The sequence below is a fragment of the Tursiops truncatus genome, chromosome 18 (assembly GCF_011762595.2).
Source record: "Tursiops truncatus isolate mTurTru1 chromosome 18, mTurTru1.mat.Y, whole genome shotgun sequence".
In the NCBI taxonomy this organism is placed as follows: domain Eukaryota; kingdom Metazoa; phylum Chordata; class Mammalia; order Artiodactyla; family Delphinidae; genus Tursiops; species Tursiops truncatus.
In genome coordinates this window covers 9420921-9437880 of record NC_047051.1, presented here as the reverse complement: position 1 = coordinate 9437880, position 16960 = coordinate 9420921, and the positions used below count along the sequence as shown (strand labels likewise).

The window sequence follows — 16960 nt, the reverse complement described above, 5'->3', positions numbered from 1 at the left end:
TTCCTTCTTTCTAAACCAAACCATTAGTTCTTTCAGTCATCCTTCATAAAAGGTTGTGGTGTCTAGATCATTGGCCATTCTGATTACTCTTCTCTAGGAGTAAATCCCTTTCCACGTGCCCCTGAAAATGTGGCTCATTGTTCCTGATGTATGTGACCAGGCAGAATACAGTGGGTCTGCAACCTTCCAAGTATTGAGATTCATGCTTCTGGTCAGGTATCCTAAGGTGGTGATCATAGTTTGGTAGCCACATTACATGGTTAACTCATATTAAGCTTAAATCTGCTACAACTCTCAAGGCTATTAATAGGAACCAAGCCTTTCCATCTTGCACATCCTATAATAGATTTGTGAAGTTATGGTCTTTATATTTTACTTCATGAAATTTCATCTTATTAATAGGCCGTCCTTCAATTCTGCTAAGATCTTCATGCATCTCAATATCACTATGCTCTAACAACAATAATTAGTTTTATCTTGCACTTTAACATTTATCGGGCATTTTCATATATAATCTCATTTGATCCTGTTGACAAACCATGCTAAATGTGTATTGTTATCATTTCCATTTTACAGCTGAGAAAATTGAGTCTCAAAGTGGGTGCCTTGCTCAAGATCACTTAGTGAATAATCTGTGCCATCTTCACATCTAAAAAACATGAATTCTTCTGACTCATTCAAGTTATTCTTAAAATGGGCGTAACCTGAAAGCACCCCCCAGAGATCTCTCCTTCAGTTACTTTCAGTCATTTGATCACACTCTTTGATGGAGTTACTCAACCAGCTACTAACAAAATGCTCTGTAGCCTCCAGCAGTTTGCCGTCTTGGCCACAACAATATCATGAGAGCCTTTTGTCAGTTCCTGGCTGAAATCCAGACACTCCACGTCTATGGTATTTCCATGGTTTACTAAATCATTAAGATAAGAGAATAAAGTTAGTTTGGTGTGTTTTTCTCATAAACACATCTGACTCCGAGAGGTTTCCATTTTGCATTTCTAAATAATCACAGACTATGTTTTTAGCCTTAAAAAAAACCAGATGAAATCTGATCATCTTAAACAATCAGTACACTTTCACAGTTATTGGGGAGTCTGCTATGTGCCTGACCATCTGCTATGCCGTGAATGTATAAAAAAACTAAAACTCTAGTGTTTTTCATACTGTGAATCGTGGCCTGTTGGTGGATTATCAAAAATTTTTTGGTTGGTTGCAAACATTTTTTTAAAAAAAATGAAATAGACTAAACTAGAATATAAAGTATCAGAGGACAAAGATAATTATTATAGTACGAATTTCTTTCTTTCTTTCTTTCCCTTTCTTCCTTCCTTTCTTTTTCTTTCTTTCTTTCTTTCTTTCTTTCTTTCACTTTAGCATAATTTGTATGTGGGCCTTGAGTAGTGATGGAAAATGTACTTTTTAAAATTAGCAGATAACATTTATTGAACACTTAGTATGTTCCATATACTGTTCTAGGTACTGTATATGGATTACTTCCTTTTATGCTTCTTCCATTTTTATTGAGATATCATTGATGTATAGCACTATATACGTTTAAAGTGTACAGCATGATTTGACTTACATGCATCATGATTCCCACAATAAGTTTAGTGAATATCCATCATTCCATATAGATCAATGTGAAAGAAATAGAAAAAGAAAATTTTTTTCCTTGTGATGAGAACTGTTAGGATTTACTCTCTTAACAACTTTCACATGTAACGTACATCCGTGTTCATTATATTTATCACGTTGTACATTGCATCTCTAGTACCTATTTATCTTATAACTGAAAAATGTATTTCTTACTGTATGTCACTATCAGTAGTTTCAAAGATCCTGCACTAGTGGGAAAAACAGACACAGAATCATGTCAGTACCCTTTGGATGTACTATAATTGCATGCACAGGGTACTAAAGGAGATGGGTATTTTTTTCTTTTTTCTCTGTTTTATTTTTGATTTTTATTGCTTTGGTTTTTGTTTGTTTGTTTTGGTTCAAACCATCTAAATACTGCAAAATTTCCCTGAACTGTTTGCCTTTTTTCCCAGGAGTTTACCACTTTCTCATATGCCTTGGTTGGGTTTTAAATATCCCTTTTTTGCCCACAGCTAGTATAATAAGCTCTTTAGAGCCTAGCAGACAGGGGCAGGCTTTCCATCCCCAGCCCACAGTGCCCGCTTGGCATCTTTTCTAAACCAACATAAAGAAGTCCTTATCCAACTAGTATGTGGTTTGCTAGCATCAGTAACCAAGTTTGGGCTCGCTTTAGAGAGCTCGTTGGAGCTAACACTAAATATTGTAGTTTCTATTTTTAAATATCTGTATTTTCTTTAAAAGCATATCCTTCTTTTGCCTTCTCAGAAACTATTTGCTAAAAGGCTTTTTCAGAATGCTTACTTAATATCAATTTCTCCTCACTAGCTTCCTGAAATGTGACATGAAAATCCAATAAACTCAACCTTCAACCTATCACAGTACCTGATATTTAAATGACTCTCAGATTTCAGGGTTTATTGTATCCATTACAGGGAAAGAGGAAGTAGAAAATGCTACAAAGAAAGTATATTTTTGACTCATCATCCTATAGTCTTGCCTTTTTTTCCATTTGTACAATTTTTAAACTCTTTCGCCAAAGTTTTGTACAACGTTTTAAAAACTCAGAGCCAGTTTCCTACTGTGTTCCCACAGCTATGGAATTCTTTGTGAGTACTATGCTTTTCTACCTTCTTTCACCTTATACTTGAAACTTCAAATGTGTCATTTAGTCCAACTCATGTAAGCCTAGATTTTCAGGAAATAAATAAGAATGGGAAGACCCCACATTTATTGACTAAGCATCTGTTTATTTTTCCTTGAAAACAATATATTGCAAAGTCCAGAGGAGATAAGGTGGATGTCAGATATGTAGAAAGATAGATAAGCCATCGGTCTTACACGGACAGGTAGCACAGAAGCCACTGAACAGACACTGAAAAATAACAAATGAACAAATACTCCTCAGTGAGGGACTACTAAATGCAGTACTTCATTTAATCCCCACAGCGAACCTATGAGGCAGGGCCTATTTTTACTCCCATTTTATAAATGATAAAAACTTACTTTGGAGAGAGTAAGCAACTTGTGTACAGTCACCTAAGTCTAACTGGTATTAACTACTAGCACTGGGAACCAGGTCTTAGAACCAGATGTCAAAATAAAGTGAAATAAACTTAATCCAATTAACTACACACACACACACACACACACACACATATAGATATATAGAGAGAGAGCAGTTACTATATGCTTGATGAACTTACCTGTAAATGTTGAGAGTGGGTGCTTGTGACATGAGTTTAAGTTAGTATTATAATAAATGCTACAATAAAGATCTAAACCTAATGCTACAGGAGTACAGAGGGAGTGCAGTCACTGCCTTGGGGCTGTCAGGAAAGACTTCAAAGGGACACATGAGCTGAGTACTCAAGAATGGTCAGGGACCAGGGAAGGATGTGGGGACCATATACACCCCTTAGGCTCTTAATCCTGTAACAGAGCTGGGTGTTGGGGCGTAGTTGCAGGTCAGAGAACAGAATGCAGGAAGATTGGGAGGAACAGCTGAAATAAGTAAAGCACACTGCAATCAGGTCAAAAGAGCTTCGAATGCCATAATAACACTTAGGAGGGCTGAGGGAAACTGAAAGCTTCTAAACTGGGAAATCCTGTGATCGTACTTGGATTACACTTGGAAAGCTGTTTAGATGGAGAAGATGCTGGCCTGGTTTTTACTGTGATAACCCAGCCAGAGGTGCCAAGGACCTGCACTAGGGAATGGGAGTGAAGATAAGAGTGGGGGAGCGGATCTGAGAATCATTTCAGAGTTGGGTCTTGGTCATACGCATGGTGAGGAGAAGAAGGAGCAGATGATTCCGTTCATCTCAGAAGGAAATTATTTAGATGGCCTAAACAAAGCCATCTCTGGGAACCAGACTCTCCTCTCTCAGGTGCTACGAATTCAGGCAGAACACAGACAAGTAAGAGAAATGTGTGAGGTGCAGCAGGTACGACAGGACAGAGCAGTGGGGCCTCGGCACCCGGACAAGCGTGTCCTACGAAGGCACTCCAATTCAGGGTTAATTAAAACCAAGAAGGCCGGCCCGGCCGTGCAGGCTGGGTTGGACTCTCCTCCACCAGGGGTCTCTAGAATAGCTCCCAAGTTTCTACTTCCAGGAATTCGGAGATAATTTTGCAGTCAACTTACACAGGGAACATATGCTAAGAATCAAGTCTGGGAGACTAAGGAGTGTTGGCTCCGAGGTTCAGAAGAGGGAAGCTGGAAATATGGTCCTAGGGCTCCATGAAGAGGTTTCAGGGAAGAAGTAAATGCATTTTATGGCAGGATTAAGTTTCTCTGTGAAAAGGGGAACTGCAGGTGTTTTATATTTAGGCTGTCTCGAGGATGGTAATTACGCCCTCTTTGTAATCAGGCAAGGAAGCTTCTCAGAGAGGAAGGAAGGCAAACTGAAAGGAAGAGAGCTTTGCGGGTTGGGAAGGAATCTTCCAGCTACTGGGAAGGAAGAGGGTGTAGGGACCATAAAGACGGTGGAGGGACCCAGCGAAGGTGCCCAGGAAACCCAGAGAGCACGCGCAACAGGGAAGGAAGGAGAAAAAGGAGGTGGGGGTACCGTGCCTGTGCTCACCTAGATTCCCCTCTCCATCCCAGCCACCTGTAAATGCGCGTCATCCTTGATGTTTCCCAGGGTGACGACTCTGATGAGGAAGATCTCTGCATCAGCAACAAATGGACTTTCCAAAGGACCAGCCGCCGGTGGTCTCGCGTGGACGACCTCCACGCAGTGTTTCCCGGCGGAGACAGAAACGGGTCGTCAGGAGACATTACGATGAGAAACACGACCAGCAGTGAGAGCGTCCTCACCGACCTGAGCGAGCCCGAGGTCTGCTCCATTCACAGCGAAAGCAGCGGCGGGAGCGACGGCCGCAGCCAGCCGGGTAGCTACGGCGCCGGCCGGGAGGCCTTGGACGGCCCCGGGCAGTACTGCGCCCACGGCCCAGCCATGCTGGACGCCACGCTGGGCGGCAGCAGCCTCCCGCCGTCCCCCAGAGATGGTCTCCAGCACCCTTTGCACCCAAAGAATGAGAAGCCCTCCCGGGCCAGAGCCAAATCCTTTCTGAAACGCATGGAAACACTGCGAGGGAAAGGAGCGCAGGGAAGGCAGAAGGGGTCCGGGCGGACCGGGGGCTTGGTGATCAGCGGCCCGGTGCTGCAGCAGGAGCCCGAGTCCTTCAAGGCCATGCAGTGCATCCAGATTCCAAATGGAGATCTCCAGAACTCACCCCCCGCTGCCTGCAAAACAGGGCTTCCGGGCCCCAGCAAATGGAGCGGTGAGAGCAGCCCGTCGGAAAACAGCAGCAGCGGGGTGAGCACGCCCGGCCTGAAGGAGCGAAGATGCCAGGAGGCCCACAAGCGCGGGGGCATGTACTTAGAAGACCTGGATGTGCTGGCGGGGACAGCACTGCGGGGTGCAGGGGACCAAAACCACGCACGCGAGTTTCATTCCCAAGAGAACTTGGTGGTGCACATTCCCAAGGACCACAAACCAGGCACGTTCCCCAAGGCGCTCTCTATCGAAAGCCTCTCACCAACAGACAATAGCAGCGGGGTTAACTGGAGGACTGGAAACGTCTCCCCGGGCAGACGACCGGGCCCTGGGGCCGGGGAGCCCAGGCTCATGGCGTCCTGCCACAGAGCGAGTCGAGTTAGCATCTATGACAACGTCCCTGGCTCGCACCTGTATGCCAGCACCGGGGATCTTTTGGACTTGGAGAAGGACGATCTCTTCCCTCACTTGGACGACATTCTGCATCATGTCAACGGGCTCCAAGAGGTAGTGGATGACTGGTCCAAAAACCTGTTACCTGAACTGCAGGCACATAACGCACTGTCCGGAGAAGCTGGCTTCTGCCCCTTTCCCCCTCCTAGTCAGATCACCTTAGATTTCGAAGGCAATTCTGTCTCCGAAGGTCGGACAACACCCAGTGATGTGGAAAGAGATGGAGCGTCTCTTAATGAATCAGAGGCTGCTGGGGTCAGAGAAAGGAGGGACTCTGGAGTAGGGGCCTCTCTGACCAGGCCAAACAGGTTGGTGGCATGACTTTGTGAAATGATGTTTAATCCATTTCATAATAATTATGGTCTATGTATTTAACAAACATTTATAGAGTACCTTCTAAATATTTAACACTGTCCTAAGTGATGTATGTGGTTGGGGATTATTTGAACAGTAGTAGTATGTCTTTTGTGCAGATACTGTGGTGATTGAATCCATGTTAACTCACATTCATTTCTCCTAGTGTTTACCCTTTAATTCAATCTTGGTTTTATGCAAAAAAAAATTTTTGAGCTTCTTATGTGCAAAGCACTGATGAGAAGGTCCATGACCTGTGCACAGGCCCTTCCCATGACCTTGCACAGCATCTCTACCCCAAATTTTAAACTTTTAAAAAACTCCATGAGAAATTTCTGAGATCTAAGGTGTATACACACTTCATAAGTTTATTTTGGCTTGAAAATGCCGATTACTACGTACATAAAAGCTGTTGTACAACGACCATTTCAGAAGCTCCTTAGACAATGGCCCTGGCAGGGCCTAAGCAGTAGGAACAGCCTACTGTATGTGCTGCTGGGTTTCTCACTGAGGCAGTGACGGCTCTCGGGGCTCATTGACTGACGTGTCATCACTTCAGTAGTGCTTCGTCAGTGCTGCTCACCAGTCAGAGTGCGGAGACAAGACAGCAGTGTGACAGTACTCTACAGCTCCCAAACGTTTGCGATCTCTGGCTCTCTCTCTGTCACTGTCTGTCTGTCCGTCTGAATGTCTCTCTCTCTCTTACGCACACGCACAGTCTCAGCTGCTTTCAACACTTTGGGAATGAGTTTAGGAATAAACAAACACATAAAATTTATTATATCACTTATTTAAGCCTCCTAATGAAACAGATAATGACTTTTTCCAGATTTATCAGACTTGCGAAAAATAGTTTCTTCTGTTTATTCTGTACATTTTGTGTCTTCTGTTCCATTTGCTTGGTGGTTTTCTTGGCTCGGAACCTATTTTGATTAGCTACTTAACAATTAATAACATCCTGTATTTTCCGATAACACGTGCCCTTTGTGACTGGCTTCTCTGACGGTCTTTCCGGTAAAGGCGACTCCGGTGGAACAGCTTCCAGCTCTCACACCAGCCGCAGCCGTCCACGGCGTCGCCCCACATCAGCGGTCAGACAGCCGGCCAGCTGAACCTGCTCCAGCGCTTCTCCCTGCTTCGCCTCACGGCCATCATGGAAAAGCACTCCATGTCCAACAAACACGGCTGGACATGGTACGTAGCCCATTCACCTAGGAGGGGACTGTTTGTTCCAGGGCTCAGGGTGCGATCGCGAACACTTCAGTATTTACTTTCTGATTTCTGAAGAATCCGTTCATTGCCTTCACTGCCAATCTCCTGAAAATAATGCCCAGAGTTCTGCCTAACTGCCCGCCTCTGGGCTGCCAAAGCTTCGATCCAAAGCTTCGATGTGATGTAGCCTGCAGGAAGCATTGTTTTATTTGTAGCTCTCTGTCAGTTTCCAGGGAAGGCAGTCAGGCTCCAAGAAGAAAAAAGGACAAGTAAAGAGTAATTAGTTGTGAACAGAGACATTAAAAATAAACTTGCCATCAAGTAATTTTGGCAGTTTGCAAAGAAACATCTGTTTCTTGCACCTTCTGGCCCAATGCAGAGCTCAACACTTACAGCACTGCTTCATTCGAAGAGCACTGAACTCTTCAAATGCAGTTCTGCTTTTATTTCACTGGCAAATGAAAACAACGATATGCAGGAAACCTTTGGAATAAGGAATTGACAAAAGCATATGTTGGAACTTGAATGTGGACCTATTTTAGATGATTTGGTGGATTTGGAAAAAAATAAAATGTGTTGTTAATTGTCATATAGAAGAATCGGCAATGCTTTTATAAAAATATTTTAGAAAGTTATAAATTGCGTGGTTAAGTCAATATATGCTTGTGTATTAAAATTTCCTTTAAAAGGTACAACTGGTTTTAGAAAAGTAAGGATATAGTCTAGAAATGTGATTTATCTTCTCTCCCCGTCTTTCTCCCCCAACCCCAACCAGATTTCTTCTTCTTGATGTATTTTTTAATTTGTTTTGTTATGTCTTGTTGGGGACGTTTAAGTGTTTATCACTCGAGAAGTGTGTCTATCACCATTAAACTGGAAAGTCGAGCACTTGATTTGAAAGCAGGGCCATAAATCCATTCTGCTAACGTGAGTCACGCTGTTTAATAGTAGAGGTCTAACAGAGGCACGGGGCACACACAGTCCTTCCATGTAATGTGAGTAATTAAGAGAGAAACGTTGAATCCCCCCGTGCTTGTCCAATATGCCAACAAAAGCTTGGCTTCCCTCTTGCTCTCACAGCCTGTCCCCACAGTGTGCTCCACGAGGCGTGCATGACCTGCTTTCTGTGAATTCTAGGGCAGTTCCAAAGTTCATGAAGAGGATGAAAGTTCCTGATTACAGAGACAAGACAGTCTTTGGCATTCCTCTCATCGTTCATGTCCAGAGAACGGGACAGCCCCTGCCACAGAGTATCCAGCAAGCCCTGAGGTATCTACGCAGCAACTGCCTCGATCAGGTAGGGTCGTAAATCCCAAGCACAGCCTGGGCTGTACGGAGTGCCAGGCAGAGCCAGATCTGTCCAGGATCAGACAAGACATGCCTCTCCAAAATAAAAGGCCTTGTGATCTTTGTAGGTCAGTATTTAATCTGACCAGGTGACATCCTTGTCAAGCTGTGTGAGGATGTTTCCTCACTGGCAACTTGAAGGACACCCTGGAGTGACTGCAGAAAGCTAATGTGAATCATTTGTACCCGTGATGGCTAATTTGTGTTCCCCCGAAACTGAGAGTAAAGCTGTCTACTGCATTTCCTTTTAATTATGGTCTCAGTGCCACCATTAATTTCACAGCATTCTGTTATCCCTCTTTGTCTTTTTTTTTAAAACCAGAATTAGGTCTTTATATCTCCCTTTATTAAATTTTTTTTGAAGCAGCACCATGACAAATTTATTTATATCTTTCAAAAAATTTATTTATTTATTTTTTAAATGTGCAAGTAAAATAGGAAAATAGGGACTTCCCTGGCGGTACAGTGGTTAAGACTTCGCCTTCCAATGCAGGGGATGTGGGTTCAATCCCTGGTCAGGAAGCTAAGATCCCACATGCCTCAGGGCCAAAAAACCAAAACATAAAACAGAAGCAATATTGTAATAAATTCAATAAAGACTTTAAACAGGGTCCACATCAAAAAATCTTTTAAAAATATGAAAATAATATCAGCTAAATTAAATATTCCCTCATCTTGTGGAGTTGATTAAAAAGCTCAAGCTAAACAAAAGTCTTGGAGATCATTTTTGTCTCCAGGACTGTGGGGGGCATCACAATGGTGGACTCTGATTGGCCCAGAAAGCAACCCATCCTATAATTAACCAGGCCAAGCCTTTGCTCCTTGGAATTAACACTCATTAGTTTCTCTGTTAGACATTCGGTCCAAAATGAAATTCTGCTTGATAAATTACAGCCTTGAGTAGTGGGGGTATTTTCAGGCAACTATTCTATAATGGCTTTTGTTCATCATACTCTGTAATGCCCTGTGAATAATCTGTGCCAACCTAAGATTATTTGCACTTCTCATTGATTTTCCCTTGGCCTTGGGCTCAGCGGACAGGAATGAGCTGAGCTACATGAATTCATGAACTGATGCTTGTCTCTACCCCAATGCTGAGATCACGCTAAGAATCAAGATGGTCTCTTAATGAATCCAATACCAGTTTTCAGTAAGAATGAGAGTAACTTCTTCATTCGATGCCATTGCTGATTGAACTAAATGCATTATTCCATTCTCCCTTCCCACTCCTAATCTAGGTAATACCCATGCCTACATTTTTTCATATTTAGATGTTATAGTGAGGGTAACAGTGGTTGCTGTTCCTGTTGTGGTGGTGATGGCTGCTTTGTTCGAGAAATGGCCTGGATGGCTTGCCTGTTGTTTCCCAGAAAGAAGGGCGGTAGGACCACTTGTCTAAAGCTAATGGTGCTCATCTTTGGCAGATGCCCCAATATTAACTGACTTGTGAATAACATCCCAGTAGAGCAATCCATTGAATCTGGTTTGTTAAGTGTTAGATTTGGGGTTTTTTTCATTTTAGAGTTTTTATCAAAAGCACACCTTCATCAAAGGTAGAGGGTCTGTGGGTGTTTTACTGAGGAAACTTTTTGGGGAGGTGGGCTCAAGTGAATACTTGGAAACGCCCACTCTAATCACTCTCTTCTGCAGCCCTGCGAGTACTGCAACCACGCCCTCTGGCATAGGACTTCGTGGCTTCAGTTGTACTTTTACTGGTTGATTAGTGCAGACCCAAGACTGTATTTTGTGGAGAGTAGCCTGTTATTCGGACACATGTTTTTCCAAGCTTCTCAGTTTTCCTAAGGGTGTGTAAGACTCATCTCCCCTCTTGGCCGGTTCCCTTAGAGTGTTCGGCTCTGCCTTTTACCAAGCATAGAAAATATTCTGTTCCAAACATTCTAATGGATAGCCAGCTAGCTGATGCTTATCAGCAAAAGCTCTACTCAGAGAAAACAGTGTTTGTTCAGGAATGCTTAAAGTAAATGCAGGCCATCTGTGCCATTCATTCAATAATAGTAACCTTTCTTGCGTGCCCAGCATGTTTCAGGGATCATATTAAGTATCCTGTAAGCATTGCCTCATTTAATCCCATATCCACCCTGGGCAGGGTTAGCCCCTAGGAGGCAATGGTGGAGCCAACACTTGCTTGAAGATGTATCTGCAGAGTCCAAGTTTTTAACAAGTGCACTTTGCTACCACCTGTTAGAATTGCTTGTCCCAGTGGACTTTGGGGTGATGCCATCTCTAGCATTGAGGGACACTCTGAAAAGTGGCCCGAAACAACTCATTGATGAATTCACTCTCAGGATTGTGTTGATGTTGATCATTATATCATGTGGTGTGTTTTCTGTAAGAATGAAAGAATTTTTTTCTCTGGCCCCAGCACCTGAAAAGATGGTTGTTTTTAGATAACTGGTCTGTATTTATATGAGGTTCACCAGACTCATTCAGCTGGATATGTTTTCCTCTCTACACTGGCTGCTAGAATTATTGAAGCCAAATGCATGTTCTGCCTGTAGTAAATATATATAATTTGGGGGCATGAATTTTGTGTGTGAACCTCATTCCTACTTCCTGCTAACCTTTTCTATCTTTATTTTCCTTTTGCTCTAGTCCTCTCGTCTATTATCTTTAATTGCGTCTTACTGTACTTTATAGATCACTGTAAGTCACCTTGAATTCTTTCTCGAACAAGATTGGGTATGAATGCATTGTAATACCACCACTCTACTCCCCGCATAGTCTTTATGTAGAATGGAAACCAATCCCGCCCCCTGCAGATTCTGAATAATGAATATCACCGGCATCACTACTGTTACTGGGCCCAGTGTCCTGTTTGAAGACAAAGTCATATGAACAGAGAGAAGGACAGTGGCACCGAAACCCGCTCAATCTCTACTCACTGGCTTATTCCCAGCCTCCATTTCAGGCCTATAACTATTTTTTTTTTTTTAAATCTGGAAGAACGCCACACTGAAAAACAGTATGCTGGCAAAGCTTTATAAGAAAAAAGACTCATTTCATAGACATAAATACTGATTCTAAATGTAACCGCAATGAACAAGGCAACCCTTCTCTTGTATCCGTCAAAAGAAAAAGTCCTCAAGATGTCAAAGGGACTTTCGTGGAATCCAGTTCCTCCCCTTATGGGGTACCCAACACCAGCAGGGCCCCCACCTTGTATGTCCCTCCCCTTCATCAGCACACAGTGTGGGCAGCACACAGAGCCCCCCTCTGGTCCCTGTGAAGAAGGAAGGTGGTCATAGGAAGGGACAAGGGGAAACTAGAGAAACATAATAAGAATCGAAGAAAACCAGGCTCAGGAGGAAGACTGTTTTAGAGATTTAAGAGCAAACTCGAGCAAATAAAAGCCAATGAATCAGAAAAGAAAGAGGAAGGACAAGAGTCACAAGGAAGGAGCGGACACACACGAGATGAGGGTCCTTCCTTCGCCAACCGCACCTCCTCTGAAAGGAAGACTCAGGTCTACACAGGCTCTTGAGATCTCAGCCCCCCGGCCGTGCAAGACCAGAGGGTCTCAGAATACTCTTCCTCTAAACCCCCCTTAACTGGCTTCTCTGCTGCCTGCCTGCCTCTACATGGTCCCCTCGAACCACCATGCAAGACTGCCCCAAGGCTCAGCCCCTCATCCCAAGGAGGGGGGCTTCCTGCACTAAGCTCAGCTTCTCTCCCTCATGCTACACATTCTTCTCAAACATTCATCGCAAACAGCTGACGTCAGCCCTACAGGGTCCTGAAACAAGACCACCGTTCCACCTGCACCCCCAAGTGCAGAACAGCTTCCACATGAGGAAACACAGTGTATCCATTTTTGCCCTGGCAGCTGGCTGGAGATGAAATAGGGAGTTTGGCCTTCGGTTCTGAACCATTTGTATTCAGACGCAGCAGTTTGTGAGACGAGCGGGCTTTGTGGCTGAGCTTTATTTCTGCCCTACATCAACTGCACAGAAGGACAGGTTATACCCAGCCCCTGATGAATATGAAGTCACGGCAGAGAGTGGCTAAACCTGCGGTGCTCCAAATAAGAACCCACCACATACTGTTCTTAGGAACCTCTCTCTCTCTCTCAATAAAAGCAACTTTTCTTCATTAGTGGAGCACATCCCTAAAGAAGAGGAAATGCAAGTCCTGACAAACATCATTAAGTGCTGCAAGGATTAGCATAAACAGGATGCCAAGTAGGAGATTTAATATTATTTAGATGAAATTTGAGTTCTAATGCAGCACTCATGCCCAGGCTCTCCTTCTAATGGAGCAGTAAGTTTTAAAAGCCCAATTATGCTGGGAAGACACTTCATACTCAGTACAAGTGTCCTCGACCTGCCGCCTGTTCATCACCCTCCCTGCTGCCTACCTCGGGTAAGATAAGTGATGTTCCAGAGCCTATCTGTTTAAATTACACTTTGAGTCCTTGCTTTCTCACAGCTGAGTTTTTGGGTAGAAGACTAAAGAGAGAGGAAAGTAAAACTAGATCAGAGCAACACTCATTGTTCATCCTTTTATCTTTAAAATGAGAGATTATGTGCAAGAGAAAAGCTTAAAAAATGGATTTCGCATTGCTGACCTCTATTCTTACCTTTTAAGAGAGTCTTAGAGCCGTGCTTTCGAGGTACATGAGAGCAGGCCCTGCTGTGTAATTTGTGGGGCCTTGTGCAAAACGAAAGTGCAAATAAATTATGAAGAATTTCAAAACGGTGACCGCAGAACGTTAAACCAAGTGTGGGTCCCCGTGTGTCTACCCAGGTCACCCGCCCACCAGTGACAGACACGGAAGCAAATGAAAGACATTTCACACATCTTGGGTCCTCCTCGTAATGAAGCTGAAGGGTCCGGAGTTGCCTCCCATTGGCTATGATGACAAGGGTGCCCTTAGAAGAAAGCCATTTTAAAGTGGTTTCTTTGGTCCTCCACTTTTTACTTAGAAAAAACAAAAAAATTAGCCAAAAATGCATATTTTATCACTGCTCTGAAAGCTTTTTGCAGAAGAAATGATGGTTGCCAACTCCATGGGCCAACACCCCTGGTTGCTCTATGATGATGGCTAGGAGAAGCTCTTCTCTCTGGTTCCAGGACCTCTACATCACTAGAGGAAGCTTCTATTTACCACGCCCAGGGAGTTTTTCACTCCAGGGACCAGAAGCCCTGCCCCCAAATGGCTTAAACTATAGAAAATTCCCACGGTCACATGACAAGAAGGCAGGAAGCAGGACAGTTCCAGGGTTAGTTCTTACATCAGCTCAGTGACATCTTTGAAGACAGGCGCCCTTACCATCTTTCCCTTCCGCCATCCTCCACTCCAACATCTGGAGTCTGATTTCAGACCACCTTTACTTTATTAGGCTTAGGAAAAAAACTTTCCTTTGGTGCTTCCAACAAAAATCCCCAGAACCCACAGATATTTCCCACGTCCCTTGGATGATAAGGGTGGGACGGGAAGGTTATTGTCAGAAATTGAGGCAGAACAAATAAATACCTGACAACCCTCTGGACATCCTGTGAGATCTAAGTCAGAACAAGCAGCTCGGAGCCCGCAGCTGGAGAGCTCCAGACATGTCTAAAATAATTAAAATCACAATATTTGCTGAAACTAGAAAGAAACTTGGAAACAAAACAATACAAAGAAAACATCACTGGGATGTGTGTATACCTGCACGTCACTGTGCACCCAGAATCAAAGCCAGCAAGACACAGAGGACAAAAGAGGAATCTCGTTCTGCAATGTCCTCACAAACACTTGTCTGCTTTATTCTTTTTATAGAATCCGATCAATATTTCTCTACCATTAAAACATAATAATAACAGGAATTCTCAAATGGAATAATACCAACTCACAGGAGGATAACTGTGAGTCACACTGAGGAATTCACCTCTGGGGCACTTGGCTTCTGAGAACTCCCGCGCAGCACAGCCCTGAGGCACGGTCCCAGGCCTCCTTCCAGAATCCGAAGAGTTGAGATGTAAACACATCAAGGCTGGATCTCACTTCGATAATCACTCATTTGACATCTTGAACTTTTCTTTTGACAGGACATGCTTTCTTCTCATGCCCTTTGATGAAACTTGGAGTAGTTGCCAGAGGAAGAGAAATGCTCTTTAGATTCTTCTTGGCAATGTTTTGCATTTTCTAGACATTCCAAACTTTAAGAATAAAAAAGAAAGCAATTAATATTTTAAGTGACACTATGCCTTAATATCCTGTTCTGTGAAATTAGGGTGGTAAGCCTTGGAATGCCAAGAAGTATTACTAAGAATTCTGTCTTTATTGCCACAAAAAGTAGCGGTGTATAATTGCCCCTGCGATCCATTCAGCTGACGTATACAAAAACCTGAGTATTCTCTAATTGCTTGGAATTCTTCCCTTGCTGTTACGCAGTTTAAAAGAATTGGCGCTGCTCTCTGTTTATAGCAGCAACCAAGAGAGCTCGCTTCAGACCCCTGAGCTTGGGTCGAGGCCGGCCTGGCACACAGAGCAGCCAGTGAGACAACCTGGCATGTCTCTCCAGGAATAAGGAGGGAGAGCAGCGCTGACTGGAGGCCGCTGCCCACCTCTCTGACCACTGGGAATGTGGAAGTGGGCCAACCAGTGAGCCCTTGGGGAGTGAAGAGTGGAGACTGAGGGTTGAAGAACCAGTTTTGAGAAACTCAGTGCCTATAGGCATTTAAAAATAGTAGATGTACGAATTCACCATAAGCCTGGGCTCCCAAAGAAGCTCAGTTCTTTTGGGGTGACAGCAGGTCCACTTGGGGAGAGCCTACAGCATAACTTGGAAACCACTGCAGGAACCTCCATCCTCATCAGGCTCTGCTCCCCCTGGCTTGTTCCTGTTAGGGGCATTATCCCCACGGTAGCTTATTGCTCCATTCATTTATCAAGCAGAGGAGGAGTCTAAGCCCTAAGGATGAAAAAGGCATAATACAGTGTCTTGAAGTCTGAAGAAAAGCCATTTAGGAATCATTCTCAATACAGCCATAGCTTCTACACATAATAGCTAACCAGGTAGAGTAGTAAGTGCATCATATGAGAAGCATATGTTACAAGGATTCTGAAGAAGGAAAAGCATATAAGACCTGTCAATCAAAATATGTGCTGAACGATATTTTGTTTCATGAGCATATTCCCTATAAACCTCTCCCTCAAAGGGGCACTGGATATGGTTACCTATCTGGGATCCACCAAACCTTCCATTGACAGAAGTTTCTCAAAACCCCCACTAAAGTATACACACCAGAAGGTAGGGAATTTTGTCTGACCTGCTCACTAATGACTCTTAGAAGATATAAGTATGCCTGATATATAGGGGGTATTTAATCATTACTTGTTAAATAAATGAATAAAAAAATAACGTCTACCATGTTGTAAGACTTGACAAGTCACAAAGCACAATCACGTATATTTTGTCAGGAGCCCTGTAAGGTGGGCTATTATTCTTATTTTCATTTCATGGGAGAGGAAGTCAGTGTTCAGCTACTGCCCGAAGTAGCTAAGTTAGTAATTTACAATATACTAGTTTGGATGCAATTCCAAGTCATCGAGTCCTGGTCCTATTGCCTTCTCATCTCCGTCAGCGTGCTTGCAGTAGGAAGAAAATGTCTGGGGTAAAGGCGGCCTCACTAACACTCACTGTGTCTTGTTTCAGGTGGGTCTTTTTCGAAAATCAGGCGTGAAGTCTCGAATCCATGCCTTACGTCAAATGAACGAGAGCTTTCCTGAGAACGTCAGCTATGACGACCAATCCGCTTACGACGTGGCGGATATGGTGAAGCAGTTCTTCCGGGACCTTCCTGAGCCTCTTTTCACCAACAAGCTCAGCGAGACCTTCCTCCACATCTATCAGTGTAAGTGGGAACAAGGTAGATCAGTGTTCTCAAGTGCATTCATCCTCCTAAAAAACAAAATTCTGTAGATTGAATTTTAATTGTACAAGTAATGCATGAAGAAGTATATAAAAGTTATGATTCTACCTTCCTCTCTGGAAGTAAACTTTGTTCACACTTCAATATGGAAATCTCCAGGCTATATTTTATGCATTTGAAAATACGTTTTTGACATCAAAATCTTCCTGCTCAATAGGGTTTTATGTAGGATATAAAAACTAACTTTCAATGTACTTTTAATAAATTTAAAATGAAAAGGTAACAATAGAATTTATTTTATATATAGGTGTTTTTAAAAAGAAAGCATTTCCTTGGGA

At 43.4% G+C, this 16960-nt stretch overlaps 1 protein-coding gene and 1 long non-coding RNA gene across 9 annotated transcripts in view; one reads left to right on the top strand and one right to left on the bottom strand.

The window, feature by feature from the left end:
- STARD13 (StAR related lipid transfer domain containing 13) overlaps positions 1–16960 on the top strand; it is a 221572-nt gene that overhangs the window by 191605 nt on the left and 13007 nt on the right. For 7 of the 8 annotated variants that reach the window (XM_073795036.1, XM_073795039.1, XM_019936762.3 and 4 more), the window contains 4 exons: positions 4743–6142; positions 7209–7382; positions 8538–8697; positions 16406–16604. In XM_073795036.1, coding sequence (XP_073651137.1) covers positions 4743–6142; positions 7209–7382; positions 8538–8697; positions 16406–16604 — 1933 coding nt within the window. Of the gene's footprint in view, positions 1–4705; positions 6143–7208; positions 7383–8537; positions 8698–16405; positions 16605–16960 lie in introns of all 8 variants that reach the window. The other variant, XM_073795041.1, reaches the window with a different exon arrangement.
- Positions 7523–16546, bottom strand: LOC141277021 (uncharacterized). The gene is made up of 3 exons (XR_012327579.1): positions 16391–16546; positions 14636–14906; positions 7523–7647 (listed from the first exon to the last, which is right to left on the bottom strand). It is a non-coding gene; the product is annotated as an uncharacterized lncRNA (long non-coding RNA).